General features: G+C 52.1%; 3 protein-coding genes across 8 annotated transcripts; 1 reads left to right on the top strand and 2 right to left on the bottom strand.

Annotated features, from left to right (window-relative positions):
• The first annotated feature begins 474 nt into the window (after positions 1 to 474).
• DNAJC17 (DnaJ heat shock protein family (Hsp40) member C17) lies at positions 475 to 21,675 on the top strand. 5 transcript variants are annotated; one of them, XR_013956785.1, is made up of 13 exons: positions 475 to 620; positions 2,480 to 2,549; positions 3,737 to 3,795; positions 5,863 to 5,950; positions 6,329 to 6,411; positions 6,860 to 6,956; positions 8,836 to 8,885; positions 9,386 to 9,463; positions 10,111 to 10,191; positions 10,974 to 11,102; positions 14,519 to 14,734; positions 18,107 to 18,294; positions 21,170 to 21,675. XR_013956785.1 is itself a non-coding variant. In XM_080617360.1 (12 exons), the coding sequence occupies exons 1-12, from the start codon at positions 543 to 545 to the stop codon at positions 18,227 to 18,229; spliced, it is 1,152 nt and encodes a 383-aa protein (XP_080473486.1). In that variant the 5' UTR covers positions 475 to 542; the 3' UTR covers positions 18,230 to 18,317. The 5 variants fall into 5 exon arrangements, 4 of the variants coding, with proteins under 4 accessions (XP_080473486.1, XP_080473487.1, XP_080473488.1 ...); XM_080617360.1 differs by lacking the exon at positions 21,170 to 21,675 and having other exon boundaries at positions 18,107 to 18,317; XM_080617361.1 differs by lacking the exons at positions 18,107 to 18,294; positions 21,170 to 21,675 and adding an exon at positions 15,320 to 15,366.
• LOC308220847 (uncharacterized protein C15orf62, mitochondrial) lies at positions 13,826 to 18,083 on the bottom strand. Of its 2 annotated transcripts, none has more exons than XM_080617365.1 (2): positions 14,847 to 15,557; positions 13,826 to 14,720 (listed from the first exon to the last, which is right to left on the bottom strand). In XM_080617365.1, exon 1 carries the CDS (start codon positions 15,374 to 15,376, stop codon positions 14,849 to 14,851), a length of 528 nt encoding a protein of 175 aa, XP_080473491.1. In that variant the 5' UTR covers positions 15,377 to 15,557; the 3' UTR covers positions 13,826 to 14,720; positions 14,847 to 14,848. The 2 variants fall into 2 exon arrangements, with proteins under 2 accessions (XP_080473491.1, XP_080473490.1); XM_080617364.1 differs by lacking the exon at positions 13,826 to 14,720 and adding an exon at positions 15,947 to 18,083 and having other exon boundaries at positions 14,748 to 15,495.
• On the bottom strand, positions 18,941 to 26,188 carry GCHFR (GTP cyclohydrolase I feedback regulator). Its single transcript, XM_080617366.1, has 3 exons — positions 26,081 to 26,188; positions 24,232 to 24,326; positions 18,941 to 19,751 (listed from the first exon to the last, which is right to left on the bottom strand). The coding sequence occupies exons 1-3, from the start codon at positions 26,114 to 26,116 to the stop codon at positions 19,628 to 19,630; spliced, it is 255 nt and encodes an 84-aa protein (XP_080473492.1). The 5' UTR covers positions 26,117 to 26,188; the 3' UTR covers positions 18,941 to 19,627.
• Positions 26,189 to 26,838: the final 650 nt, after the last annotated feature.

Genomic DNA, 26,838 nt, shown 5'->3' with positions numbered 1-26,838 from the left:
CGAGTACACTCTGTCAAAGCCATACCGTTCTGTTTCTGAGTGTCACGAGCGGGGATGAGCTCTCGGTTAGGTTCCCCTCCATCACCAGGTGTCTGCAAGCCATCAGTCAGCAAGGATGAGCACTTTTGCCGGAGGATCCCCGTGCAGGATGGCTCGGAAGGGACCGCAGTGGGGCTCACAGCACCAGCGACCTGCCCTCAGGACACGCTGGCCTCAGGCTACCCGCCTCTCCCCGGGGCCAGCGCAGCGTTAGGGTCCGCTTGGGAGCAACCGTTGCCCTCAGCCCGCGGCAGGCTCGAGAGCCCCGAGCTCCGCCTGGCGTCCGCCCCGCGGCGCAAAGCACGACGGGAGTTGTAGTCCCTCGCCCGCCCCGCCTGGCTGGCAGCCGCCGCCAGGAAACTACAACCCCAGCAAGCACCGCGGCCGCGGCTGTTGCCGGGGCGCGGTGCATCCCGGTATATGTAGTCGCGGTGCCGCCGCTGACGCGGGTGCTGCGGTGTTTGGGGATTGTGTTTCAGTGCCGGCCGGCGGAGAGCGTCGAGATGGCGGTCGGTGGGGACCTGCTGCAGCTGGACCTGTATGGGCTGCTCGGGGTCGGCGAGAAGGCGTCGGAGAAGGAGGTGAGGGCGGCGGCCGCGAGGGGCCACGGGGAGGCTCGGGCCCGGGCCTCCTTTCGGTGCCCCCCAGACCGGAGCTGGGGCTGTGCTCAGCGAGGAAGCCGGTTTTAGTGGTGGTGGCTTTGCTGCGCTCGATTTACCCTCCCGTTTATCCCATCTCAATCCCGTGGAGCGAGGCCTGGCTTCGGAAGAGGCAGGGATCGGTTGGGGAGAGCTGCAGGGCTGGTCTCGGGCTGTGTTTGAGCGTTTGTGTGCGCTCAGGAGGGAAGCTCCCGTGTTTACGCTGGTGCCGGTTGTTAGAGGCTGCTCTGGGTCCTGCCGCTTCCCGTAATCCATGTTGTTGGTTTTGTAGGGTTGGAATTACCCGTTTCCACTTGATTTACCAATTCAATTCAAGGGAAGCACAGGAAACGCCAGATTTGGGCAACTGAGCTGGGGAAGGGGCCCTTCAAGGGAAGTAAAACTGCTGGTAACCAAACAGCTTGAAAGGAGAGCTTCGAGGTTTCTTCCTTAGGCTTCATTTGTATGTATTTTTTCCTTCCTGTAGCAGTAAAGAGCAGTAGCAGCACAGCCGGGTTGGGAGCTACATCCTGGGCCTAAGCTGAGCCTGCCTGGAAACGGCAGGGGGATGAAGCACAAAACAAGGGACCAAGGCGCATGGGATGCCCAGGGTTGAAGGAGATGGAAGACCTGGGGTGACCTCAGCTTTGCTGCTGAGCTGGTCACGGAGGGGGGAAAGGAACTTGAGGGAGTGAGGGGTGTAATTTCGAGTGTTTGTCTTTGATTGAAAGTGCTTGGGTCAGCCTCAGACCCCTTTGCATGCAGAGCTGCATGGCCAAAAGAGAGAAGCAAGGGGGAGCAAGGCTGCCCAAGTAACTTAACCTCACTGTTCAGAGAAGCCGTATGTGCGCTGGCCCCTGGGATGTTTCTGTTATTGGAACAGTTGTGACTGATGCACAGGAGAGTTGCCTGGCTCTTAACTGCAGTCCTGCTTATGCAGGAGCTGGGATTAGCCTGCAAGGCTTTAGGGCACATTCCCCTTACAAGAGCTTTGTCCACGAGGTGGTGCTGGGCACCGAGAATTGCACTTGTTTGAGCAGAGGAATGTGCTTTGGCTATGGCACGGAGCAGCTTTTCTTCCCAGCCTTTCTCGTCCACTGACAAAGGGAACTTCGGTTGATAACAGTGACTAAGCTCAAAGCTGGCAGTGTTTCTTTGAAGTGTAGAAGGCATTAAACAGTCTTTGGTCAAAAAGCCCTCACCTTGCCAAAGTCAATTGTACAGGAAATGGTGCTTGCTGTGTCCCGAAGCTACAGCTGCAAAGAGCATGGTATCCCTCTGCCTCGGTGACCCGGACTTGGCTGGGATGATCCTGAGGTTTGACTGCTGCAGCACAATGCACCTACAAGTGCAACTTCTGGCCTTGAAAAGCTGAGACCCATTCAAGATGCAGCTGCCTACGGAGTAGCCTGGGCTCCAGCGCTTGTCCTCATGGTACAGTGTGATTGAAAAGGACAAGTCACTGCACTGAGGTTGAAAACTGAGCATCTCAGAGCTCTCTTGCTGTCACAGTGGCCTGCTTTACCCTTCAAGGTGGGGGGGTTTTGAGCTCTCGGTCCTCTACAAAGGTCTTTATTTCTGGTCAGGCCTGGAGGGCATCAAGTCATGCACATGAATGCTGGTTCGGCCACAGATTTCTGCTTACTTAGAGAGGTGTGCTTTCAGTTTGGCAAAACCAACAACACAAGAAAGCCTCTGAGCAGTCTTTTTTTCTCTCTGTAGTGTTGTGCTGTTGGGTTTTATCCCCAGGTTGCTTTTCTCAACACAGAGCAATGAGTAACTCTCCTCCCTGGCTCTTGCAGGTGAAGAAGGCGTACCGGCAGAAGGCCCTGACGTGCCACCCCGATAAGAACCCAGACAACCCCAGGGCAGGTGAGATGGGGCTGTGCAGACACAAGCACCAGCTCGTGTTTGTTTTCACATGTGCAGACGCCTGGAAGCAGCTCTGCTTTGCTTCAGGTCTGCCTGTGTGTGTAATTAAGGCAATACCTGGGTACGTGTCATGTGAAGTACACGCGGGCAGGACTAAGAGTTATTTTGTCACTACCAGAGAGCTCTGGTTTTGAGGTTGGATGCAGTCATGTTTGCTTGGGGCACGTCAGTGTTAAGGCAGTGCTGCAACCTTCCCAGATGGTTCTTGAAGCCCAGACCTTTGGCCATGCTGTCCCAGTGTTCACTGGCTGGTCACTGCTTTACTTCATACCTCTTAGTGAAAACCTCAGCAGCAAATTTATAAATCATATGAGTCTATGATAGTTGATAAGTCGTATCTATGGGCAGTGTGTGTTTTTATCTGCTAGAGACAAGGCCCTGACTCTGCGGAGATGAGCATACCTAAACTGTTGACAGGGTCTGGCTTGTGCAGCTTCTCCGTTTCAGTTTATAGCTGCAGGTGGCAGTGAGCAGCAGTGGCAAGGATGAAGGATGCTGTTCCTCAGGACAGCTCAAAATGAGCATGGTTCTGTACTTCGCGTTTCCCAGTGTAATGGGCTACAGTCCAATAGATTGAAAGCTTACAGCCGGAATACAGGTTAAAATTTCCCAGCAGAGAAATGAGCTTCTAGAAGCAGTGGGTGGAAAGCTGCGGGCTCTGAGGTGTGCAGAAGGTTGAGAAGTGATTTGAAGTGTGTGTGGAAGCCTCTGGCTTGTAAGTGCAGCTCTTCCAGGAAGAGGGTTATCAACATTCCTGTAAAATGCAAAGCTTGGATGCTGGGCCGCAAAGCTGTTGATGCGAAGGGGAGGATTTGGATATGACACTGGGTTTCAGGCTGGCTGCAGGTTGAGTGATAAGCTGTTGTATCTGGGTTCTGTGGGATTCATATTTTCTAGGTTTCTGTTCACATTAAATAGTCCCAATTTTTGTTTCTTAATTCACACTGATTTGTACAACTGATGTTGTCTGTTGAGGTGATCCTGGCTATGGCTTTTCAAATGGTTTGGAAAGATTATTCTTTCTGCTCTTCTGCAGGTCTCTTCCATAAGGGAATGTCATTCCTGGTTCACCCCCAGGCTGCTAGCATGGTTCTTTGCATCTCACCCTTTTTTCTTCTAATCCCCAGCGGAAGTCTTCCACCAACTGTCTCAGGCCTTAGCGGTGCTCACAGATGCAGCAGCGAGGGTAAGGATCCTCCTCTGTGCTGGGCACTGGTGGGGCTGCTACTTGAGTCCTGTGTTTCGTTCTGGGCACCTCACTACAAGAGAGACCTTGAGGTGCTGGAGTGGGGCCAGAGAAGGGCAGCAGAGCTGGTGCAGGGCCTGGAGCCCAAGGGTGATGGGGAAGGGCTGAGGGACCTGGGGGGTTCAGTCTGGAGAAGAGAAGGCTCAGGGGGGACCTGATCGCTGCCTACAACTGCCTGAGAGGAGGATGGAGCCAGGAGGGGCTGGGCTCTGCTCCCAAGGAACAAGGGATGGGACAAGAGGAACCGGCCTCAAGCTGCACCAGGGCAGGTTTAGATGGAGCTGAGGAACAATTCCTGCCCCAGAGGGTGCTCAGGCATTGGAACAGGCTGCCCAGGGCAGGGCTGCAGGCACCGGCCCTGCAAGTGTTCACACCCCGTGGAGACGAGGCCTCAGTGCCATGGGTTAGGGGTGGCCTTGGCACTGCTGGGTTAAGGGTTGGACTGGATGAGCTTGAAGCTCTTTTCCAACCTGGTTGGTTCTCAGACACCCATCCCTCAGTGGTGCTGTGTTTGTGTGGTGCTGCAGGTGTGCTGGAGAGGTACTGAGAACTCTGCCTCTCTGTCCTGCTCACCTCCAGTGTGCCCTCATGAATGCAAGTCTCATCTGTTACTCCCTGTAGTTCTCCATGAGATCCTATTTTAGATGTCAGATAAGAACTTAGACAAATGTTCTTTTTGTGACTTGATGTGCTGGGAGTAGCTCTGTCCCTTCACTCAGGGGTGAGATACTGTCTGTAATAATGTGTTAGACTGGAGCATATCCCGTTTAAAATCTGATAACCACTACATGATGCAGGGCCACATGGACTTACCATGGCAACAGTGCATCTTCAGTTCCCTTGCAGACAAGGTCTGACAAATAAATACTATCTAGCTGTGGTTGGCAAGGCTCAAAGCCTTTCCAGAGGACACAAAAGAGACTTGTAAACAGCAAAGCTGAATCAGAATCACAGTCTCTGTCCTTCTGCTGCAAGGGCTTTGCTGCCAGATGTGGCTTGGGCTCTCTTGCTGTGAGGAAGTGGTTGAGTGCCCACTGCTTGAGGCCTGAAGGTAATCTGAATGTGTGATGGGGAGGAATAAAACCAGATAAAACTGAGCAGGTAACTGCCCAGATAAACAGAGGAGAGAAGGAATGTTGAAACTTCAGGTTATAAGATTTAAAGACATGAGATAACTCTCCTCTGTTTAAACACTGGCAAGGTTTGTGATCTCCCTGCCAAGGGGCAATTTAGCTTTTGGCATCCAGGAACTCTTTGGCTTCTACAGTTTAAAAAGGAGAAAGTATTTAGCAAACCCCTCCCTTGCAGGAAGAGAAAACACCAGCTTCTGTAGTCTATAAAACAAAAGCAGTGCTTTCCTGTACAACTACTCTACAAGTAAGACGTGAGCACTGTGCCCGTCTGTGCTTTAGGTACTACAGACACGTTCGTGTAGGCTGATGAAGAGCTTACCGACTGGTTTAAGCAGGTGCCAGTGAAATAGCTGGTTTCCCCCAGTTCTGAGGTCTCTCTAGTGCTAAGTGAATGTTGATGTGCCACTGCTGCTCAAGACTTCTGGTGCTCTTTGATCTCACACATGCATGTGAGGCTAATGCCCATCTTGTATGAATCTTTTGTGTAAAACAGACCTTTTTAACTGTAAACCTTCGCTCTAAACCAACCCTGATCTGTTACCAGTGCCCCTAAAGCTGCTTTGGGCATGCTCAGGACCCCACAGTACTGTTGCCATCTCTGAAGAAGGGGCAGACCTTCTCTCCAGTACACTTTGCCCTTACTTGCAGACTCCTGCACCGCTTCAGGCTCCATCTGGAGATCCGTGGGCCTCTTCTCATGTTCCCAGGGTATTTGTGTGAGCTTCCAACACTTTCAGGAGCAATGTTAGCAGGAAGCAGCAAATCTTTCCCTCTGTTTATAGTGTTTCAGTGTCTGGTGTGACCTTTATTCACTGCTTTTCGTTTCTCCCTCCCGCTTTACACAGTTTCACCCTGTTGTGTTGTTCTTTGACAGGCGGCGTATGACAAAGTGCGAAAGGCCAAGAAACAGGCTGCAGAGAGGACACAGGCACTTGATGAGAAGAGAAAGAAAGTGAAGCTTGGTAATGACATCAAACCTTCATTTGCTCTTGGCTTGAAGCCTTCCTTAGCTGGGTGTCTGCATTTCTGCTGCTGCTGGAATTGACCACGGGTTAATCTGTTGCTCGTCTGCCATGGCTGTGGCCTCTTTGTGCCCAGTACAATGCTGTAGCCATCTGAAATCTCCTCCCACAGCCGTAGGTGGGATGGTTCTGCTCTGGGGTCAGGGGGTTGGAGGACTGTAACACTGCTGATACGCTGGCAGAGGAGAGGTAGCAGAGCTGTCAGGGCTCTACCCTGAAATTGGTGGATGTATAGCTAAGTTTATTTCTTTGTGTCCAGCTCTGGTCAGCAGTGAAAATTCTCTTTGGATTGTTCTCATTTGAGTGCTTTATCTGCAGATCTCGAAGCCAGAGAACGAGAAGCTCAGGCCTATGAGACTGAAGAGGAGGAAATCAGGACAACGAGATCATTAGAACAAGAAGTAATGATGAATTCTTAAGAGTTTTCTCTGCTTCTTTTACAAAGAATAGCTGAAAGTCTTTGGTTTCATAATGAAATCCATGGGATGTGATGCACCAAATCTGTGTAGCAGACCTCCAGCCTTTGGGATTAATGGACTCACTGAAAGGGGCATGTAGAAGACATCTTGTAGCAGTCTGATATGTGCCAGTCTTGGGATGTTATCTTTTTGTCCACCCTTTTTTGCCATAGTAGACAATAACAACAGCTAATGGGTTATATACTGGCCAATGGGCACTAGGAACATGAGTGGTCTGATTATGAGTGCTGGAGCTCTGGCAGATGAACGAGCAGGAGGGTTGCCACAGGAGGTGGGTGTAAGATAAAAACTCCCTTTGGCAGCCTTTAGCTGGCATGAACCAGCCATGGAACTGTGCCCTCATGCCTGTGCTGTCTCCCCCCTGCTGTAGATAATACGCCTGCGTGAAGAAGGCTCCCGGCAGCTCAAGGAGCAGCAGAGACTCATTCAGGAGCAGATCTGGCGTGAAAGAGAGCAGCACTTCCAAGGTGAGAGCAGAGGAGATTGGAGCCCTCGGCCAAAGTGTGTGTGTGTGGGACTCCAGCTCTTCTGCAGACAGAGCTCAGGCACTGGTGCAGCCTTATCACTTGGTCACCTTCTGTGGTAGAATTCTGCTTTGCACCTTCTTCATGGCTAAGTCAGAAGACTGGTAGCTCTGTGAAATTGCTTCCTTATATGTTTCACGCTGCTCTTCAACACGCTGCTGCTCTTTTCCTGTAAATACTCCGGAGTATTGAATCTAGGTGGTCTGTGGAGCCCCACAGTTATGCTGGAGTGAGCCTGAAGTCCTGCTCATCTCTCAGTGGAAGCAGTCTCAGTGTTGCAGACTCAGGGAATGATTCAAGTTTGCAGAAACTAATAGTTGTCATTGGTTTACTGCTCTGCTATTCCCTTGCAGGGTCCCAGTACTCATCACGCAAAAGAGACTCGGTGTGGAGAGCAAAGTGTGGTTCAGTCTGTGGTTGTTGAGGCTTTACTTTCTGGAAGTTGCTTCTCTTCTGTTCCTTGAGTATGCACAGTCTCCATCCCAGCCTTGTAGAAAGCAGTTAGTTTTCCTCATACAGGAGGGGGTGAGACTTTTTCCAGAATCCCAGAACCTCATCCTTTGACATACCTAAACCTCATGCCCATCCACACCATTCTATAGTGAATTGCCTTTTCTAGTATCCTGTATCTGTGTAGGCTTAAAATACAGTTTTGGGCTTCAGAAAGTTCTCTTTTCAAAACTAATTACAGTGCTGCTCAGGATTTCAGTTCAGTGGGAGGACTTACTGTCTCCTGCTTCCTACTCCTTTCATTCCAGCAGAGGAAGTAGCATAGGATCTGTTCCTTTCTCTCAGGAAAAATATTGATGTAATGAGTAAAAAAGTAACCCCAGGGGTCCAGATGTAGAAATTCTTTTGGGAGTCACCAGGGCACAGTCAGGCACCACTGACTGTATGCAGTCATTCATAGAATCACAGAAGCAGCCAGGTTGGAAAAGAGCTTTCAGCTCATCCAGTCCAACCATTGCCAAGCACTGCCAAGGCCACCCCTAACCCGTGGCACTGAGGCCTCATCTCCACGGGGTGCGAACACTTGCAGGGCCGGTGCCTGCAGCCCTGCCCTGGGCAGCCTGTGCCAATGCCTGAGCACCCTCTGGGGCAGGAATTGTTCCTCAGCTCCATCTAAACCTGCCCTGGTGCAGCTTGAGGCCGGTTCCTCTTGTCCCATCCCTTGTTCCTTGGGAGCAGAGCCCAGCCCCTCCTGGCTCCATCCTCCTCTCAGGCAGTTGTAGGGAGCGATCAGGTCCCCCCTGAGCCTTCTCTTCTCCAGACTAAAACCCCCAGGTCCCTCAGCAGTTCCTCATTGAGACTTTCTTAACTTGTTTTCACATCTCAGGAACTGGAGAGGATGTTAAGCATTTGCTAGTTGTAAACCACTTTGAGATCCTTGCAATGAGAGCACACCACTATAAGGTATTTCTTTGCAGGGCCAGATTATGCTATCTGAGGTTATGCTATCCTGTCTTTTTTGCCTACCCTTTATTTCTCCATACCTGTTGCCACCACCACAACCCTCTTACTGGGAAAATGTTCCAGAATCAAACAGGTTTCCTGCCTGTACTTAGCTTGTTCCAGCCTTGCCTGTGGCAAGTCTGGGCATCATAGAAGGAAAAAATGCTGACATCCAGGATTCAGTCTGTGCTATGCTTCCTGATGATAGTGTTGCACGTGACTTTTGGGGATTAAACGGCCCAGTGGAAGCCCAGAAGTGTTTGTTATTGCCATAGGTGTGTTCTCAGGGTAAGTTTTGTGCTAATTGATCTTTAACCAAGAGCTCTTCATTCATGTCCTCTCTATATGTTTTTTCCTTTCCCCTCTTTAGGTAAGCAAGAAAGAAATGAAGCTGAAGGCAAGATAACCCCTAAACTCAAAGTAAGACATCCTTATAAAGCTAGGGCTTGGTGAAAACTGATAGAACATAACACAGCTTCAGAAGACAGAAGGGACACTTCAACTCTGCTGAACTGCTGTGTCCCTCTGTACAGCGGAGGTGAAGTTCCTCTACCTAATGTGCATCGTGCATATGAACAGCTCCTGTTACTGCCTTTAAAACATCCTCCCTCCCTCACCCTCTACTGTCTGGTTTAGATTTTTGAGCCTGAAATTGAGTTGTCTCTGCATTAAGCACAGGGAGACATCTGCTTATTACCCTGATAGAGCCATTAGTATGTTTCCAAGTATAGTCCTTTTATTTTGATGAGCAGTGCTTTTCCCTGTTCCCCAAATAATTTGTTCCTTTTGGACATTCTGATGTTGAGGGCACTGTTCTGGGAGTGTAACTGTAAATAGACTAGATTAACATGCAGGTGGCAGAAGCTTCACTGAGCATCTGTTCACATGGACAAAACTAACTTGTCATCTTTATTTCCCAGCTCAAATGGAAATGCAGGAAGGAAGATGAGACGAGAGGGGGATACTCAAAAGATGTTCTGCTCCAGATCCTGCAAAAGGTATAAGAAAGGAGGGTGGATTCTAGGAAGTTACATACAAACTCGAGTGGGTCAATTCTCTGTTGTCCAGCTTTCTCAGAGAATTTTCAGAGGCCATCAGCATGACCCATCAGCTGTGATCTTTTCCCCAGGGAGCACCAATGTGTCCCACACATTCCCACAGTCCCAGCAGGGACTCCTCCTGAAACTCTTCCCACTGGGTGGTTCATGCCCTGCATAGCAGTCAGCCTGGCTGTGTGGTTGTGGTGCACTTTTGCCTTCACTTAAAAGCACTAGACATTTGCTGCTGTGGGAGGTGCAGGGACAGGCATAGACAAGCCTTTGATGTGAGGAATCTCAGGAGGTGATCTTTATTTTCTGTTCATGCAAGTGTCTCCTGTAGCCCTACTCTGAGCAAAGCAGCCCTCTTGCACTGAGGCTTGCTGGAAGCAAAATGTGAAGCTCCATTCCTCCCCAGAACTATTTCCTGGAGGGACAGAAATTATGACAGCTTGGGATCTGTGGGAGCATCATGCAAGACAGAAATGGTGACAGCTCAAGCCTCATGTCTGAGAAAACACATGTTTTCTCTTTGCTTTCTTTTCAGAAATGAACTTGACATCTCTTGGGTCTGTAATTAACCTTTCTTTCTTTCTTTATCTTACCAGTATGGTGATGTGCTCAACTTGGTGATCTCCAGCAGGAAGACTGGGAGTGCAGTTGTGGAATTTGCTACGGTTAAGGCTGCTGTAAGTCTGACAGAGCCCCCGAATGTGTGTGGCTGACAGTGGGCAAGAAGGGGTGCTGCAGGAGGGAAGGCTTGGCGAGCTGACAGCCTCCAGACGCTGCCTTGTCATTAAGGCACTGAGGAAGAGTAATGAGAGTCTAAAGGTACAGATGCCTGAAGGGAGTGGCAAAGCTGGAGGCACAAATCCAGAGCAGGTCATGCACATCAACAAGCAGGTTGTGTGTGGAAAAGGCTGAGGGAAGACGCAGTGCTTCAAAAAGCAGGCACTGAGCTGTTTAACCAGCTTTCACTGAAGGTGAACTACCCATCGTGGGAACGGGCTTAAGGAGTTTTAGAGGTTATATCAGGCATTTGTTTCAAAGAAAGCAAAATGTCTTGACTCACTGTGAGTTATAATAATTCATGTGGCTGTGGAAACAGAAATCATCAGTTACCCTTAACTATAGTACTTCCATCAACTTAAACTTCACTGTACAAAAGTCTATCCCTTGTTACCTTTCTTTCACTCATATCTATTTAATTAAAGCAACCCACAGGGTTGTCTCTGACCCTTTGACCTGTTTATCAAAAGTACCAACAGTGATATGTTCTATATTTAATGCAAATACAGACCCTAAAGGGTGTCCCTCATGTAGGGCAGTTGGGAAATCAGTGTTGTTTGTGCCCTGCTTGCCCTTGATGCCAGTCTGAGATGGAATTTTGTGGTTGTTGGTGACCTGGGAGGGAGTGGGGTCTGAAATTCAGGTGGGGATGGATATCCTCAATGGCTGTTTTCACTGTCAGGAGATGGCTGTGAAGAATGAAGTTGGCCTGATAAATAATCCTCTCAAGGTTTCCTGGCTGGAGGGCCAGCCCCAGAACAATCCCAGCACCGTCCCTCCTGACAGCAGTGGTGAGCCTAAGACTTCCCAGGTAAGGAGGCACAACAGAGGCTGCTGTTACCTAAACCTGTTTCTATAGCAACCTACGTTTCACAGTGTACTTTGCATTGATGGCAAGATGTTGATTCCCAGCAGAGCTGATAAGAAGCTCTTAATGCAAAGCTGCCTCCTCTGGTACCTCTGACCCTTTTGTGCTGAAGCAGTGGTGTTTTTGAAGGACCTCTTGCCTGAGTAGCAGCACACTGAGAGCACGAGTATTTGGATGACACGATCTTCACGCAGTCTCTCTTCAAAGTGATGACCAAGGATATTCCTTGCTCAGCCAAAGCCTCTAATGCTCTTCTTGTGGGGTTTTTGCTAATGTACTTTGTGGGAATTGTTTGGCTGATAGCTGGTTGAAATGGGTCAACTAGAAGGCTTCTTCAGGAAGGCTTGGTTACTCACTGCATTCCCAAGAGGATGAAATTTCAGTGCTGAAAGGAAACATCTATTCTCAGGGTCTGCAATATGGAAGAGAAAGCAGTTACATACCTGTGTAGAGACCTCATTGCCTGGTTTTGGTCCTCTTTACTCATGTGGCTACTTTGAGTGCAAGATGTGTGTTAATTCTTAGCTGCTGCTTCTTTATTTCACAAGAAATCCCTCTGAAGCTGTTGCTCTTGAGTAGCAAATGTGTTCCAGTCACAAAACACATGGAAGGCAATAACATGTCGTGGTTAAAAGACAGAAACCAGGCTGAGAAGGTGCTGCAGCAGCTTGTTGACTCTCTTACCCCTTGCTCTTGGTGGCTTTCTGGAGTGGGAGGTGTGTCTGCTTCTTTTGAAGCAGATTATGTCACACTTTGCTCTGTAGCACTGAATTTATCTTGTGCTCTCTGTGTCTTCTGACCTAGTTAGCAATTCCTTGGCTGTGAAGGGACGTGAGATCCTTTGCTGGTCATTTGAGTTCCAGTTCAAACTCCATGTGACACTTACTGCATTCCTCCCTGTGGTGTAAAGATCAGAATGATCTAATTGCAGAGAGGACTCTTGCCTCATGCTGTACAGGTGCCCTTACCCTGTGTCTCAATCAGCTTTGTGTGTGTTCACTATGTAAATATTTTAGCAGCTTATTAGATTGTTCAGAATGAGAACTGGCTTGTTCCTACCTAAGAGCGTTGCTGCTACAGTTGGAACTTGGTAGTGGATTCTTGCCTCCATAGGTTCAAAAGCACTGGTTTTAACTGGATTGATCTTGGCTTCTTTCCATGACCAAAGCTTGTTAGTGTGGAAGTGCAGCGTCTGCTTCTGTGGAGGATTAGCTTGGTGGAGCACAAGGGAGAGCAGGCTACAGCAGCAAAAGGTGTCCATGCTGCGTGGAGCTGGTGACTCACTTCTGCCCAGCACAGCCTTGACAATCCCATACAGCTCTCAAAATGGTGAGGAGCTGTGGCCAGTGACTTGCATCCTTCCCTAGGAAGTGCACTGCTGATACTTGTCTGTCTTCACTGCTGCTTTCTGTAAGCAGCTGCAGATCCTCTGATTACTTTGCAGTCTTGCTGTCCACACTGAGATCTCCAAGCTGCTCTGGTTTCTTTCCCTGGTTCCTACTCCAGACCCTCCCCAGATCGTGCTGCTGTTTCCACTGAGATGGAAAAGTCTGTAATGTGGTGAGAGCCTCTTTTGGCTGTAGTGCTTCCACAGTATCATAGAATCAACTAGGTTGGAAAGGACCTTTAAAATCAAGTCCAACCATTACCCCAGGACTTCCAGTTGACTGATTCTGTCCTCAGATCTTCAACTCTAGACCATGCAAAATGAGCTCTCTCATATCTCTTGCCACTGCCTCAACATACTCCCTGCCTCATCCTCTCGTACACAGTCTGGCTTACCAGCCACCAGGGCCACGTTCTTGTGTGGAAACTGCACTAATCTCATTCTGATTTAAGCTGCCCTCGCTTCCTATCCTCTGCTCCCTCTGGGTTGCTCCTATTTTTGTCTGAATCCACCCCCGTGTTTGTTCCCACTCTGTGCAGCTCCCTCCCTGCTCTGCTTCAGAAACCAGCCGGAGACCTACAGTTCTCATGGCAACACACTCACTACTCATCTGCTTCTGAGCTCTGTCTCCTCCCTGCCTGGGGTAGTCAGCCAGGAGGTGAGCACCAAAGCCTTCAGCTACAAGGCAGCCACACACTAACTGGGACCAGGGGGTCTCTGGAAGCTGTTTCCAGGTCAAAGCCAGGCTGGCTGTTGAGAAGTCCTGCTGTGGGGAGGCAGTAAGAGACAGGATACTGCCTCCACAGCCTTGGCTGGCTTGTTTTCTCCTGCAGCAGTGGGTTCACATTGTCCAGCAGTTCCTGGAGAGCTGCTGGAGCCAAAGAAGTGAGTTATGCTTGAATTACAAACACTGTGGATTGGCCACTGTTAACTCCAGGCTATTGAAAGCAATGCCTGGTTGATTGCTGCAGCTCTGAGTGGTTCAAGGCACACAACAGCTCTACAGTGCAGTGAAGAGCATGTTTTGCCACCACACAGAGTGAAGCACTTCCCATTCAGCTGGATTAAAGTGCTGAGGAAAGCCCCTGTCTGGCGCTCTTGCATCTCTCCTAGCTCCTTTGAGATTTCGTAGAGTTGGTTTCATGTTATCTGACTTTACAGCCTGATGTAAGTCTAGTAGATAAGAGCCATCTGTGTCTTCTCTGCAATGCCTCTGGGCACTTTGCTGTAGCTGGCTTCCAAAGCTTGTGGTTATCTGGGGGCCTGGAGGTTTTAAGAGCCCTGGTGTCTAATGTAGCTATGAAAAAGGTCAGAACTGGTGACCCAGTGATTCCTGCAGTGTCCTTTTAACAGGCTTTTGCCTTAAATGCTTTTAGCTTGGCAGAGCCCTTCCCATCCTATGCCCTGGGAAGATAAAGTCCCAGCCCAGGAGAGCAGAGCCACGCTGCTTCCCCACCCTTGGAAGAGCCTTGAGTGCCACAGAGGGTACCTCTTGGTGGCTACAGATAAGGGGCCTGAGCTCTTGGTGCCTGGGCTCTTTCTGGCTTGCTACCAATGAAATGAGGCAACAGGACGCTTCCAGTCACAGATACATTTATTCTTCCATATCTGTACAGCTGATAGATCAGTGCATGCTTCAAGCAGCAGTAGCTAGAGAGAGTTCTTCTCCTCCTAGTAGGATAAATAAACTGCTGTTGCTGTATTACGAGCCTGTGGTGGATGCTTACCTGTTTCCAGGCTGGGAGTGCCGACTGCACTTGAGTTAGGGGGAAAGAAACCCACAAGGAAGAAAAAAAGGAAGAACAGCTTTGATTTCATTCACATCCAGACGTGGTGGGAGAAGAAAGACCAGTTTGTGTCTCTGACCCTTGCTGCAACTATGGCTTTGAGATGCAATGCTACTGTCTCCTTGCAAGCTGCCTGCTTATCCACAGATGATGGTGCCATATCCCTTTCTGTCCATCCTCTGCAGTGTCACAGCCATATCCCCAAAACAAGTCTTTTGCCAGACAATGCCATTCTTCCACAAGGAGGAGATGCACAGTCAGGAACGGGGAATTCCCAGTGTGGAGAATGGGACTTTGCCCACAAGGTTCCAGCAGACAGTGCTGTCATCAGAGCAGGGAGCCTGCGAGCTCTGCTCCGAAGAACTCTGTGGCAAGGACAGGAACAATCTGGGATGGATAAGGTGAGAACAACAAAACAGGCCACACAATGGGAATGCTGCATGCTTCCTCCTGCTAGGACTGGAGAAACTGGCAGCAGCAGTAAAGAAATGGGATATGTTAAATGATAAATACCTTCAAATGGCGTAATCTCTTGGATTCTGTTTCCTGAGGGTCTGCAGAACATCCTCCAGAAGCGATAGCCCCAAATCCACTTTGAAGGACAGGAAGGGATCAGACAGGTCAGAAAGAGTGGTGCCATTCTGGGAACCTGTTTCTGAGGTCCCATAGTCTGTAGCCTGGTCCTTGTGGAATTGAGTTTGAGTGGCTTTGTGGTATTGAGTAGCATCAGAAAAGGAGATGTCAGAGTGAGAATCTGTGTGGTCGATGATGTTGGGGCAGCTAGAACTGTCCAGGTACAGCCGGGGAGGCTTGGGGGGGGCTTGTGCCTTGGCTAGGTTTTGCTCACTCTGACATGACAGGTAATCAGACTTGTCCTTCAGATCCCTCAAGCATTCCCTCTTCTGGCACTGTCCATCACTGTCCAGAGTGTGGCTGTTCTGATTGAGGAGGATAACTTGGTTGCCCAGCTTTTTGTGTCTCCTCAGTGAGAACCGTCTGAAGAACGTTGTGGATTTAATGGACCCTCTCCGCCAAGTATCCATGCTGATGAGAGGAGCAGGAGGAAACTGCTGACTCTTCACAGTCAGGTGCTGGACTCAAGTCGCAGGATCAGCAGCAAGCGGCACAACAGGAACAACCTCTTCCTTCCCTGTTCCTGTAGCTGGAAGGAAAAGAGAGAGGCCGGTATTGCAGGAAATGCAAACTTCCCACTATCTCCCTGTGCGAAGGAGCAACTGGCCTGCCTTGGCTGTGGAGGAGTCTCCCCAGTGGAGAAGGGGTCTCCTTCTTCAGTGAAGAAGGAATGGCGATGTCTGAGCTTATTAAATCTGAGCTGCAGGAACAAGTGGTGAAGAATAGCAAAGGCACACAGTCACCATGAGAACAGATTTAATCTAGCATCTAGAACAGAAGGGCACTGGGGTACCATGGTAACCAGGCACCTTCTCCATGCAGGGCACAGTATAAGAATCTCAGTGGGTGGTTGGGAAGGGAGACGGTGACTCAGTCGTGCTGAAGGAAACCAAAGAAACAATCCAAGAGGAGTCTGAACCGCAACAAAACACAGGTGTAAAAGGGAAACACCAGGAAAACTGAATGTAAAACAGACTTACACTGTGGTGGAGCAGCACCTCAGTCCAACAGGCAGAGAGGAGAGACTGCTGAAGCACTCGGAGAACTGGGGCTACCACGTTCACCAGCACTGGCACGTTGGAAGAAGCAAGTCCAGGAACAGCTCAGCCAGGTTGGACCCGGAACGCCGAAAATCCCCAGTGCCTCTTTCTCTTCATGTGCCTCCTGTCACTGCTTCCAGGCTGCAGTTCCTTGTGCGTATGGATTTGTTTTGAGCCAAGCCCTTGCTGAGTCAGCCACGTCAGAAACTGGGTTTTACACTATTGGTAATTGCCAGGATTGCAGGAAGTAGGTGTGTGGAGTGGCAAAGCATCAGCCCACACGCTCCCGAGGAGAACACGAGCTCCCTCCACGGCATCCGGGCTGCTGGAGAGCTGTCACCATGGGCTTGGAGCCCATCTTGCCTCAGACTCTTCCTTCTCTTGGTGCTGTCCCTCCTGCCACTTCTGCTGGCTTCTTGTCTGAGCAGAGCTCCCAAAGGAGCCTGGAAATCATCTCTTGTCTGTTTTAAATGTAAATCCAGAGTGTGAGGTGGTGATTCAGGTTTGGATGGTGATTCATCTGCATGAGCCTCATGGGGGTTACTTCATTCAGCCCAGCAAGCGACAGTGTTTGTGGTTAGTGGCCAGGAACTTTGAAGCAGCCCAGTTCTGCCACTGAGGGCTGATACAATCTGCTGCTTGCTCAGACACTCTGAAGACCTGTGCTGAGCAGTCCTGAAGGGTTATTTCATTCATGCAGCTCCTAAGATACCAATTACGGCATATTAGTCTCTTCATTTCCTAGTCTGAGCTTCTCATCTATTGTGGGCTTCTGTTTTCTCCTCCCAGGCAGACACTGCAGCTGGAGGAGCCACTTTGCTGGCACATAACAGCAAATTTGCACTTGCCCCATTTTCATGCAGAATCTTACTTAGCTGTTCTGTTGCTGTTTCATCCCTTCTCTTTGCTGCTTAAATGTCCTTAAAACACCAGTAGATCTAATAAAATGAGCATGAGATTGACTTCTTTTCGTTCACCTTCTCTGAAGATGCTTTTATTTCTACCTGAGCTGTCAGGCAAATGAGCTGCATGTTTCCAAGCATTGCAGAGCTGAATACATCCAGAATAGTCAGGCCACCTACTGATGTTCAGCGGCTTCTGAAAGCAGAGTGCCAAACCCATCACTTTGCTCTGCAGTAGCTGCTGTCATCTACTGCCTACATTGATTAGGTAGAGTCTGCAATCAACTTGCTTGACGTGACAGTTGCCACCACACACAGAAGAAAAGGCTCCAAGAGCTTTTGAGAACTCAACCATGCTTGGGTCAGGTTTGGGATCATCACTGCTGGTTTTCCTGCTGCAGCCACTGCAATGACTGAAACCACGAAAGGGTTTAATGATGCTGATTTTATGGTATTAGCCTTTGTAACGGGTGAAGTGTACACTGGACTTTGTGCCCCAGTATTGGACCTGCAGAGCAAGCTTGTCATCCAAAATAACCAGCCTCAGCGAGGCAAAGCCATGCTTCCCATCCAACCTCAGAGCAGCTTTCCAGACCTCAGAGCAGTTTCTAGCGCCTAAATAGGCCTACAAGGATGCTGGAGAGGGACTCTTCATCAGGGACTGTAGCAATAGAACAAGGGGTGATGGGTTCAAACTGAAACAGGGAAAGTTCAGGTTGGAGATAAGGCAGAAGCTCTTCCCTGTGAGGGTGCTGAGGCGCTGGCCCAGGGTGCCCAGAGAAGCTGTGGCTGCCCCATCCCTGGCAGTGTTCAAGGCCAGGTTGGACACAGGGGCTTGGAGCAAGCTGCTCCAGTGGAAGGTGTCCCTGCCCATGGCAGGGGTTGGAACTGGATGAGCTTTGAGGTCCCTTCAACCCAAACCAGTCTGGGATTCAATGATTCTAACCTTGTTCTGAGCAGGGAGTGCCTCCAGTTGCAAGCAGGTAACTGAGGCTCTCAGTCTGTCTCAGTGCAGCACTGTTAAGACTTGGGCTGTTTCTTGTAGGCCAGGCAGCTTTCACACCTTGCCCCATTTCTCTGGGGTCACACTGCTATGAACCACCCCCTGCTTCGAATGTTCATGTTGTGCTTGTGGTTCATGGACGTGGGGCTGGATGTGAGCTGTCCTCAACGGTCTGTGTTTGTTTTCTGCTCCCAGGAATGCGTGGTATCGGAACGGGACTACGAGAGCCTGGTGATGATGAGGATGCGGCAAGCAGCAGAGAGGCAGCAGATTATTGAGCGGCTCAAGCGGGAAGAGGAGGAGGAGTCTCATACCTAACGTGAGAGAGGATGGATTCTCCCACCCCATCATTCTGCATTTCCAAAGCTGCTGCTTAATTTAAAGTTAATAAACCTCCTTTTTTAAAGCTGTTGTAGGAACGGGGCTTGTTGACAGGCTGAGAGAGCTGGGCTGGTTCAGCCTGGACAAGAGAAGGCTCCTTAAGGGGAGACTTTAGAGCAGCTCCAGCACCTAAAGGGGCTGCAGGAAACCTGGAGAGGGGCTTGGGACAAGGGCCTGTAGGGACAGGCCAAGGGGAATGGCTTGAACCTGCCCGAGGGGAGACTGAGATGAGCTCTTAGGCAGAAGCTCTTCCCTGTGAGGGTGCTGAGGCGCTGGCCCAGGGTGCCCAGAGAAGCTGTGGCTGCCCCATCCCTGGCAGTGTTCAAGGCCAGGTTGGACACAGGGGCTTGGAGCAAGCTGCTCCAGTGGAAGGGGTCCCTGCCCGTGGCAGGGGTTGGAGCTGGAGGAGCTTTAAGATCCCTCCCAACACAAACCAGGCTGGGATTCTATGAACAGAAACTCAGTCACTGCAGCCGAGCCAGAGGTGGGATGGAGATGGCTGTGTGTAAGTGTATTAACCTGTTGTTCTGAGCAGCTGCCTATGCCCACGGGGTGGGGGGGTGAGAGGTGCTCCCAGAACACCAAACCCTGGAGCTCCTTTTCATTCCTGAAAGCTCCTGTTTAAAACAACCCACAGGAAGACATTGATCTCTTAAGAGAAATGGTTTATTGGTGGTACCCCTTCAGCAGGGTTGATACAGTCCCAAACCATCCAGCACTGCTGCTAAGGTGACAGACCTGTACCTGAAGTGTTCATGAGACCTTCGTGTGCTGCTCTAAGGCTATTTCAGGAATGATGTGTAACACTTGAATGGCCTCCTGGGGCTGATGGTGCTCCTGACCACAACCCCATGTGGGACAGAAACCACCCTGCTGCCCATGAAGGGATGCTCAGGGAGCACTGTGTAGGTTCTGCTGTTCCACCCAGGTTTGGCTGCTTCTGTGGCCTGGGAGAAGACATGCCCTGAACTCAGCTCAGCCTCAGGAGCAGACAGGTCTGTACTGAGCTCCCTCCAGCGCATGCTAAAGAGGTCATGATTAAAATGTGAAAAGATGATGATATTTGCCAGGCTGCCATTCAGCTGAATGCAGAGATGGAGCCAGCTCTTCTGTGGGCTGATTACACTGGCCTGGGCTCACCTTCCCCTGGCCTTGCCTAATGGCAGGGGTAGCAAGGTCCCCTTGGGTCACGTTTTGCCTCTCACTGCTCCTCCCTTGTGCCCAAGTGCCTGGAGTCTGGGACAGAAAGGGATGAAGGGGAATGTTTGCTGTCAGTCCTGTGCGAGATGAGCCTCAGCAGGATGTGGTCCAGGTGGAATGCCGGGATCTTCCCCGCTAGTCCTTGTGGAGGCACCAGACCAGGGTCTGCCCCACGCCGGTCATGCTCACCACGCGGTAGCCACGACTCTCCAGCTTGTTGAGGACGACGCGTGGTGCATCGTTCACGTAGTACTCCCAGCTGCAGCAGGGAAGGGGAGAGACCACATCAGGGGAGGGAAGAGGGGAGATTTGCCTTATGGAAGAGACTCTGCCTCAAGATCAAACCCATGGCCAACTGTAGGACTGAGCTGCCCATCATCTGCATGATGCAGTGTTGGGGTTAACCCAATGGGGAAGGTCAACCCCCTCCAAGGCTGCCAACCAAGGGGAAAGCATGTCCAAAGTGGAAGGGTCATGTTAAATTGAAATGTATTTTGGAGACCAAAGCCTTGTGCTGCTTGGTTAACTGGGCTGGAACTGTGCCAGAGAGGGTTCACAAGTGTTCACAGCTAGGAATGCATGGAAAAAGAGGATAAACTTGGCAAAGTGGGAAAGAAACCCCAATGTTCTGCCTGTGTCAGAGCATGGTGGTGAGCTGGGTGGTTCTGAGAGCCTGTGCCTGGAATTTGAGGACTGGGTCAGAGCAATCCCAGGCACGGCTACAGGTTGGGCAGAGAAGAGATTCAGAGCAGCCCTGCAGAGAAGGACTTGGGGGTGTTGGTCGATGAGAAAATGAACATGAGCTGGCTGCAGTGTGCGCTCGCAGCCCAGAAAGCAACCGTATCCTGGGCTGCATCAAGAGGAGCGTGACCAGCAGGTCGAAGGAGGTGATCCTGCCCCTCTACTCTGCTCTCGGGAGACCTCACTTGGAGCATTGTGTGCGGTTCTGGTGTCCTCAACATCAAAAGGACATGGAACTGTTGGAACAAGTCCAGAGGAGGCCACGAGGATGATCAGGGGCTGGAGCACCTCCTGTATGGAGACAGGCTGAGAAAGTTGGGGCTGTTCAGCCTGGAGAAGAGAAGGCTGCGTGGAGACCTCAGAGCAGCTTCCAGTATCTGAAGGGGGCCTACAAGGATGCTGGGGAGGGACTCTTCATCAGGGACTGTAGTGACAGGACAAGGGGTAACGGGTTCAAACTGAAACAGGGGAAGTTTAGATTGGATCTAAGGAAGAAATTCTTTACTGTGAGGGTGGTGAGGCACTGGAATGGGTTGCCCAGGGAGGTTGTGAAGGCTCCATCCCTGGCAGTGTTCAAGGCCAGGTTGGATGAGGCCTTGGGTGACATGGTTTAGTGTGAGGTGTCCCTGCCCATGGCAGGGGGGTTGGAACTGGATGATCTTAAGGTCCTTTCCAACCCTAACTATTCTATGATTCTATGACTGGGGACGAACGCTGCCTTCAGCCAAGCCTTTGAAAAGCAGGAATCCTCAGCCCTTCCCTGAGCTGCCAGGTAGGAGGAGCTGGAGCTGCTCAGCCCCTGCAGTTCGGAGCAAGGAGCAACCAGCACTTGGGATCCTTGTCCAGGTTTTCTGCCTCCAGGGCTGTGCTTGCTCCGGGTATTCGGAGCAGGAGCTGCCTTTCCCCCTGCCTGATCCCGAGGCTGCTGCTCCACAGGTTTGAGGGCACTGGGACTGCACCATCCGGCAACTGGGACTGCAGAACAGCAGAGCATGAACACAAACCAGGCTGCGGTGGGGAAGAAGCAGCAGGGCTGAAACAGCCAGTGTGACCTTCAGTGCTGGACCTGGCAGCCTTCCTGCTCCTCCAACCATCTCTGGATGCAGGATTCGAGCAGATGGGGTAAGGTTCAGGATAATTGAGCTCTTCACTGACTCACTGTGCCAGATAAGCTGATAATGATGGGCTGCAGCATCATTGGTGAGCTCGTTTGGGCACCCTAAAGCCCTCTCCCAATTTTCATACCAATAACAACCCAAAAAGACCCAAAAGCATTCCCAAAGTGGCTCCTGCTGAGATTACAAAACATTAATGACGTGCTGAGTCCTTTTAAAGCATGAAATAGCACCAAGATGCGAGAGGTTTCTTTTTTAGCCTCTCAGGACAGACTGTACTTTGCTGTAATTACAGATGTGGTGGGGAGATAATGGGTGTTATTATAAGTGCCTTTGAAGTCAGTGCTTTCTCCAGCAGCCTTGCCACATACCCGTCAGATTCACATGGTAAATATTATCCCCATTATGCAGCGGCAGGCACGGGGCAGGGTTGTTTGGTACTTGTAGGAGCCACAGAACGGGGTGACTGAGCTAAAAGCAGAAAGAAGCGGAGCTGCTCAGGGCTTTAAGCCCAGCTCTGCAATGAGGGACACAAGGACTGCACGTGGTGAGTATTGTGTGTGCTGCCGTCTCCATCTGAATAGGGATGGAGCAGCTGGGAACATCTGCAGAGCCCTTCATCCCAACTGAATGCCAGTAGGGAAGGGAGGAGTCACCCCAGCTTGGAGAGGACTTGGCCCCTGCACATCCCTAAAATCATCGAATCAACCAGCTTGGGAAAGACCTCCAAGATGCTCAAGTCCATCCAGCCTTGAGCATGTTGCCCCCTGCCCTCCAGATGTGCCAGAACCAAGACTGGATAAGCGTGCACAGGGTGGGATTGATGGGCAGGAGCATCCTCCATGCTACACTGAAGTACCAGTAGGTGCTTTAGACCTCAGCTCCCAGGTGCAGGTAATGAATAAGGAAGTGCTGCCTTCATCTAAGATCAAATGGCACCAATAATGCTTCTAATCACAGCAGACGGTGAGTGTTAAATTCAGTCTAAGTTCAGGATGGTTGACTTTTTGTGTGTATGAAAGATTAAAAGATGTTGGGCTGGTGCAGCCTGGACAAGAGAAGGCTCCTGAAGGGGAGACCTGAGAGCAGCTCCAGTGACTAAAGGGGCTGCAGGAAACCTGGAGAGGGGCTTGGGACAAGGGCCTGTAGGGACAGGCCAAGGGGAATGGCTTTAACCTGCCAGAGGGGAGACTGAGATGAGCTCTTAGGCAGAAGCTCCTCCCTGGGAGGGTGCTGAGGCGCTGGCCCAGGGTGCCCAGAGAAGCTGTGGCTGCCCCATCCCTGGCAGTGTTCAAGGCCAGGTTGGACACAGGGGCTTGGAGCAAGCTGCTCTAGTGGAAGGGGTCCCTGCCTGTGGCAGGGGTTGGAGCTGGAGGAGCTTTAAGGTCCCTTCCAACCCAAACCAGGCTGGGATTCTGGGATTCTGTGAGATGCTGGCGATGGTGCCTGGATCCATCCCCTTCTCTGCAGCAGCCGGGCTCGGGTATTTAATCCCTGCCCCTGGGCAGGCTGGAGCAGAGCCCGGCTGCCCCATGCTGAAGCCCGGATGCCCTCAGGGTGCCCAAGTGCCACTTGCTGGAGCAGAGCTGCACAACCGGATCCCGCTCATTAGAGGGAAGCTCTCCCTTGTTAGAGGCAATTACGAGCTTCATCCCTGCACTGCAGGGCCCCGGTGTGGCCTCGCTGCTTCGAGCTTTTCCTTCCGGCTCCCTCCAAGGTCAGGTTCAAGGGTTTGGGGCTCAGGATGCTGCAGGCAGGGCGAGCTCCGCAGCGTCCCGTAGCCGGGTTCGCTGTGGCTGCAGCCCTGCAGGCAGGGGATGGCAAATGCTGCTGGGCTGTGGCCCAGGAGCAGGAGCAGGAGGTGGGACCCGCAGCAGGGAGGTGGCCGGGGCACGTCCTGCGCCTCTCGGGGTGGCAGCAGCCGCCTTCCAGCCGCGTTGCTTTCTCCACCCCTCCATTGCCCAAGCGCTCAATGGGAGACGTGCAGTGGGGATGCTGCAGTCCCCCTGAGCAACACAACCTGTGCGAGAAGCCAGCTGGGCGGGAGGGAGCTCAGAATGCTCCAGGCCACCAGGAGGGAGGGAAAGTGCAGAATGTACCAGGGGAAGCTCCGATCCTGTCTCCCAAACAAGCAAATCGCGGCATTCCAGTTGGGAGCGTTTCATCGGTCTTGGCCTTTCTTTTCCATGCCAATCCCAGGGATTCTTGCCCTCTCCCAGGAGCCAGCATCACTTCTTCACTCTTGGAGCCTCTTTTCCTCCCCCAGGTCTCCCTTCTCCCATTGGCAACCTCCCAGCCCTGGACAGGCGGCAGCACAAAGCTGCTGCTCTTCCCAATCTCCAGCCACACACAGGGTTGGGAATAGGAGTGTAGCGGGAAGAAACCTCAAACAGCCCTGGAGAGCGGGACGGGATGGGGTAGGATGCAGGTAAGGGTGGCTGGTGGCTGGCACCCAAAAGGCCACGGCCAGAGCAAGGCTGGGGTGGGTGCTGCTGGCTTCTGAGCACCACGGGCTGGGAATGAGCCCAAGGATGTTTGTGTTCCAGGGATCAGATGAAGTTACCCAGGAAGATTCAGATGCTCCCTGCGGCTGCTTGACTGCATCCCAGGGTGTGAGGGGGAGGGAGGGAGGGAAAGAGTCAGGTGAGGCCCTAAAATGGGGTCAGAACAAGAGAAAAGAGAGAAGTAAATGAAATATCAGTGTTTCCTTTGGTGAGCATTGATGGGCAGGGGCAAGGACACGTCTGGGCCTCATCAGCATCAAATCTGTTTGGGATTCAGCGTGCCACGGAGGTGCCATGGGGAGCACAAGGAGTGAAAATGTGGATTTTCTCAGGGATAATAAGGAGCAGGGAGTGGGGAACGTGGCAGAGGGGGACTTACAAGTGGTTCCCCAGCATGTTCCTCTTCTTGGCCCCCAGGAAGCTCATCAGGTTGGGATCCGAATGCTCATCACCCACCATGGTAGGGCCGACCTCCTGCAGAGAAGCAGCAGAGCTGGTGAGTGATGGGGGGGTGAGCGACCTCCCCACTGCTCCCCAGCACAGCTCCAGTAAGAGCTTTACTGGGATGGGGATTGCTGGGGCCACCTTCCTGCCCCAGGAGAGGGCCTGGGTGGCTTTGATCCCAGAGGAGCAACACTGGGAAAAGTCCATGGGACAGCAACAAGGGACAAAATCAGCAAATCCACCGGTGTGACAGGCCTGGTTAGGGATTGCCACAGAATCCCAGCCCGGTTTGGGTTGAAGGGACCTTAAAGCCCATCCAGCTCCAATCCCTGCCACAGACAGGGACCCCTTCCACTGGAGCAGCTTGCTCCAAGCCCCTGTGTCCAACCTGGCCTTGAACACTGCCAGGGATGGGGCAGCCACAGCTTCTCTGGGCACCCTGGGCCAGCGCCTCAGCACCCTCCCAGGGAAGAGCTTCTGCCTAAGAGCTCATCTCAGTCTCCCCTCGGGCAGGTTAAAGCCATTCCCCTTGGCCTGTCCCTACAGGCCCTTGTCCAAAGCCCCTCTCCAGGTTTCTTGCAGCCCCTTTAGGCACTGGAGCTGCTCTCAGGTCTCCCCTTCAGGAGCCTTCTCTTGTCCAGGCTGCCCCAGCCCAGCTCTCTCAGCCTGGCTCCAGAGCAGAGCTGCTCCAGCCCTCGCAGCATCCCTGTGGCTCTCTGGAGCTGTGCAAGCCCAGGCGCATTCACTGCTGAGAGCACTGGAAAAGGCATTGGAGCAGAGGGAGAGGCTGCGAACCCCTGGCAGAGGTGCCACGCGGTGCTGCCGGGACAAGGCAGCCCAGTCCATCCCCTGTCAGGCCCTTTGTGCTTTTTGCAGCCACGGCTCCAATCCAAGGCCCTGGTGGGGATATTTGCTGTGCCCGGCTGAAGCACAGCTTCCAAAGCCTCCCGTGGGGATCATGCTGGGCTCTGCTGGCCCAGAAACCCTCTTGCACACTCTTCCTTAAGGTTCTATAGCCCCCAACCAAGTGGAGCTTCCTCCGTCTCTGTAGTCACTTCATGGACTTGTATGATGCCAAATATTGCTGCCAATGGATGCTTCAGTGCTGCTTCATCCCCCTCGCACCTAAGTCTCTGCTCTTTGAACCGTGTTAACAGGACACCTTCCCTCTCTCCCCACCCCATCCCTCACCCAGCTCCCACTATCCAGTTCATTTGCTTTGCCCATCATTACCCCCTTCCTCCCACAAAACCACATCACCCTCGTTCAGCTTTCAGCCACAGAGCTCCCCTTTGTGTCAGGATAAAGGGAAACTCCCGGGCAACGGGTGGCTATCGGCTCTCGCAGCCCTGCAGGACATCCCGGCTGCAATCACCAGGGAGAAAAGCTTCCTTTATGTCTTTATATAGACCACAGAATCAACCAGGACCTTTATACGAGACTGATGGGCTGTGCCCTCAGCCCAGGGCTCGCATGGGAGTTCCGCGGCCGCTGCTGGGACCCTGCACCAAGTTCCCGAGGTGCGTTCTCGCTGTGCAGCAGGGACGCGGCTTCCGCGGCGGCGGGCACCGGGCGCTCCCCATCGCCCCGCACCCTTCACGGGCACAGGGAGGTGCGGTGGGGGCGGTTGGGGCACCCTGGTCCTGCGGGCACCGGAGTCCCCGATCTGCGGGACATCACCTCCCGGAGCCAAGCCCGCACCCTGGGGCTGCGGTCCCTGCCGCTATCGGGGGCTCAGCGCGTCCGCCCCGTCCCGTCCCGTCCCGTGAGGTGCCCGGACTCACCAAGCGGATCTGCGTGCTGATGAGGACGTACGGCATCCTCCCGCTGCTCCCGCTGCTCCCGCCGCCGCCCCGAGGGGCAGCGCCCGGGGCCGCCCCCAGAGTCCCGCCCCGCAGAGCCACCGCCCCCGGGCATGGTTAAAGCGGGGTCCGGGCTCGGCAGAGCCTTCCCCCGAGGGCTCAAAGGACTTGGGGACCCACTTATGGTACCGTCGGGTGTGGATCCCCCAGGGGTGCGGGCTCTGGGAGGGGTGAGCGGCCGGGAGGTGATGGGCAGGGGGTGATGGACACGGAGACAGAACAAGAGATGATGGGCAGGGAAACAAGGCAGGAGATGACGGACAGGAAGGTGACGGATCACAAGATAATGGACTGGGAGACAACTGACAGGGAGATGGACAGGAGATGATGGACAACAAGGCGATGGACAAGATGATGGGCAGGAGATGGTGGACAGGGAGACAAAGGATCAGAAGTCAGTGAACAGGGAAATAATGGACGTGGAGATGGAGGACTGGGAAATGAATGACAGGGAGATAAAGGACCAGGAAATGACGGAGAGGGACATGAGGGCTGGGAGATGATGGACCAGGAGCCCTGCACCCTGCAGAATATCCCAGGGTCCTTTCCAAACACCCCCATGAAGCAGAGGCTTGGCATAACCAGCATACTGGGGAGAAAGTCCCTTCTTCCAGGGGCTGTTGAGCTTTAATCTGGGAACATCGGGTGTTAAATCCCTTCAAAACTGGAGGAGAAGCTCA

This window comes from Psittacula echo, assembly GCF_963264785.1.
Source record: "Psittacula echo genome assembly, chromosome: 5".
Taxonomy (NCBI): domain Eukaryota; kingdom Metazoa; phylum Chordata; class Aves; order Psittaciformes; family Psittacidae; genus Psittacula; species Psittacula echo.
Note: the sequence above shows the minus strand (reverse complement) of the source record. Positions and strands in the feature narration are given on the sequence as shown.

Coding starts and splice junctions, on each gene's coding strand:
- DNAJC17 (XM_080617360.1), top strand. CDS start 543: ATGGCGGTCGGTGGGGACCTGCTGCAGCTGGACCTGTATGGGCTGCTC. Junction 9,464..10,110: donor TGCTCCAGATCCTGCAAAAG/GTATAAGAAAGG, acceptor TTATCTTACCAG/TATGGTGATGTGCTCAACTT. Junction 11,103..14,518: donor GTGAGCCTAAGACTTCCCAG/GTAAGGAGGCAC, acceptor CATCCTCTGCAG/TGTCACAGCCATATCCCCAA.
- GCHFR (XM_080617366.1), bottom strand. CDS start 26,116: ATGCCGTACGTCCTCATCAGCACGCAGATCCGCTTG. Junction 24,327..26,080: donor TCAGCACGCAGATCCGCTTG/GTGAGTCCGGGC, acceptor GCTTCTCTGCAG/GAGGTCGGCCCTACCATGGT. Junction 19,752..24,231: donor AACATGCTGGGGAACCACTT/GTAAGTCCCCCT, acceptor TCCCTGCTGCAG/CTGGGAGTACTACGTGAACG.
- LOC308220847 (XM_080617364.1), bottom strand. CDS start 15,376: ATGGATACTTGGCGGAGAGGGTCCATTAAATCCACAACGTTCTTCAGA.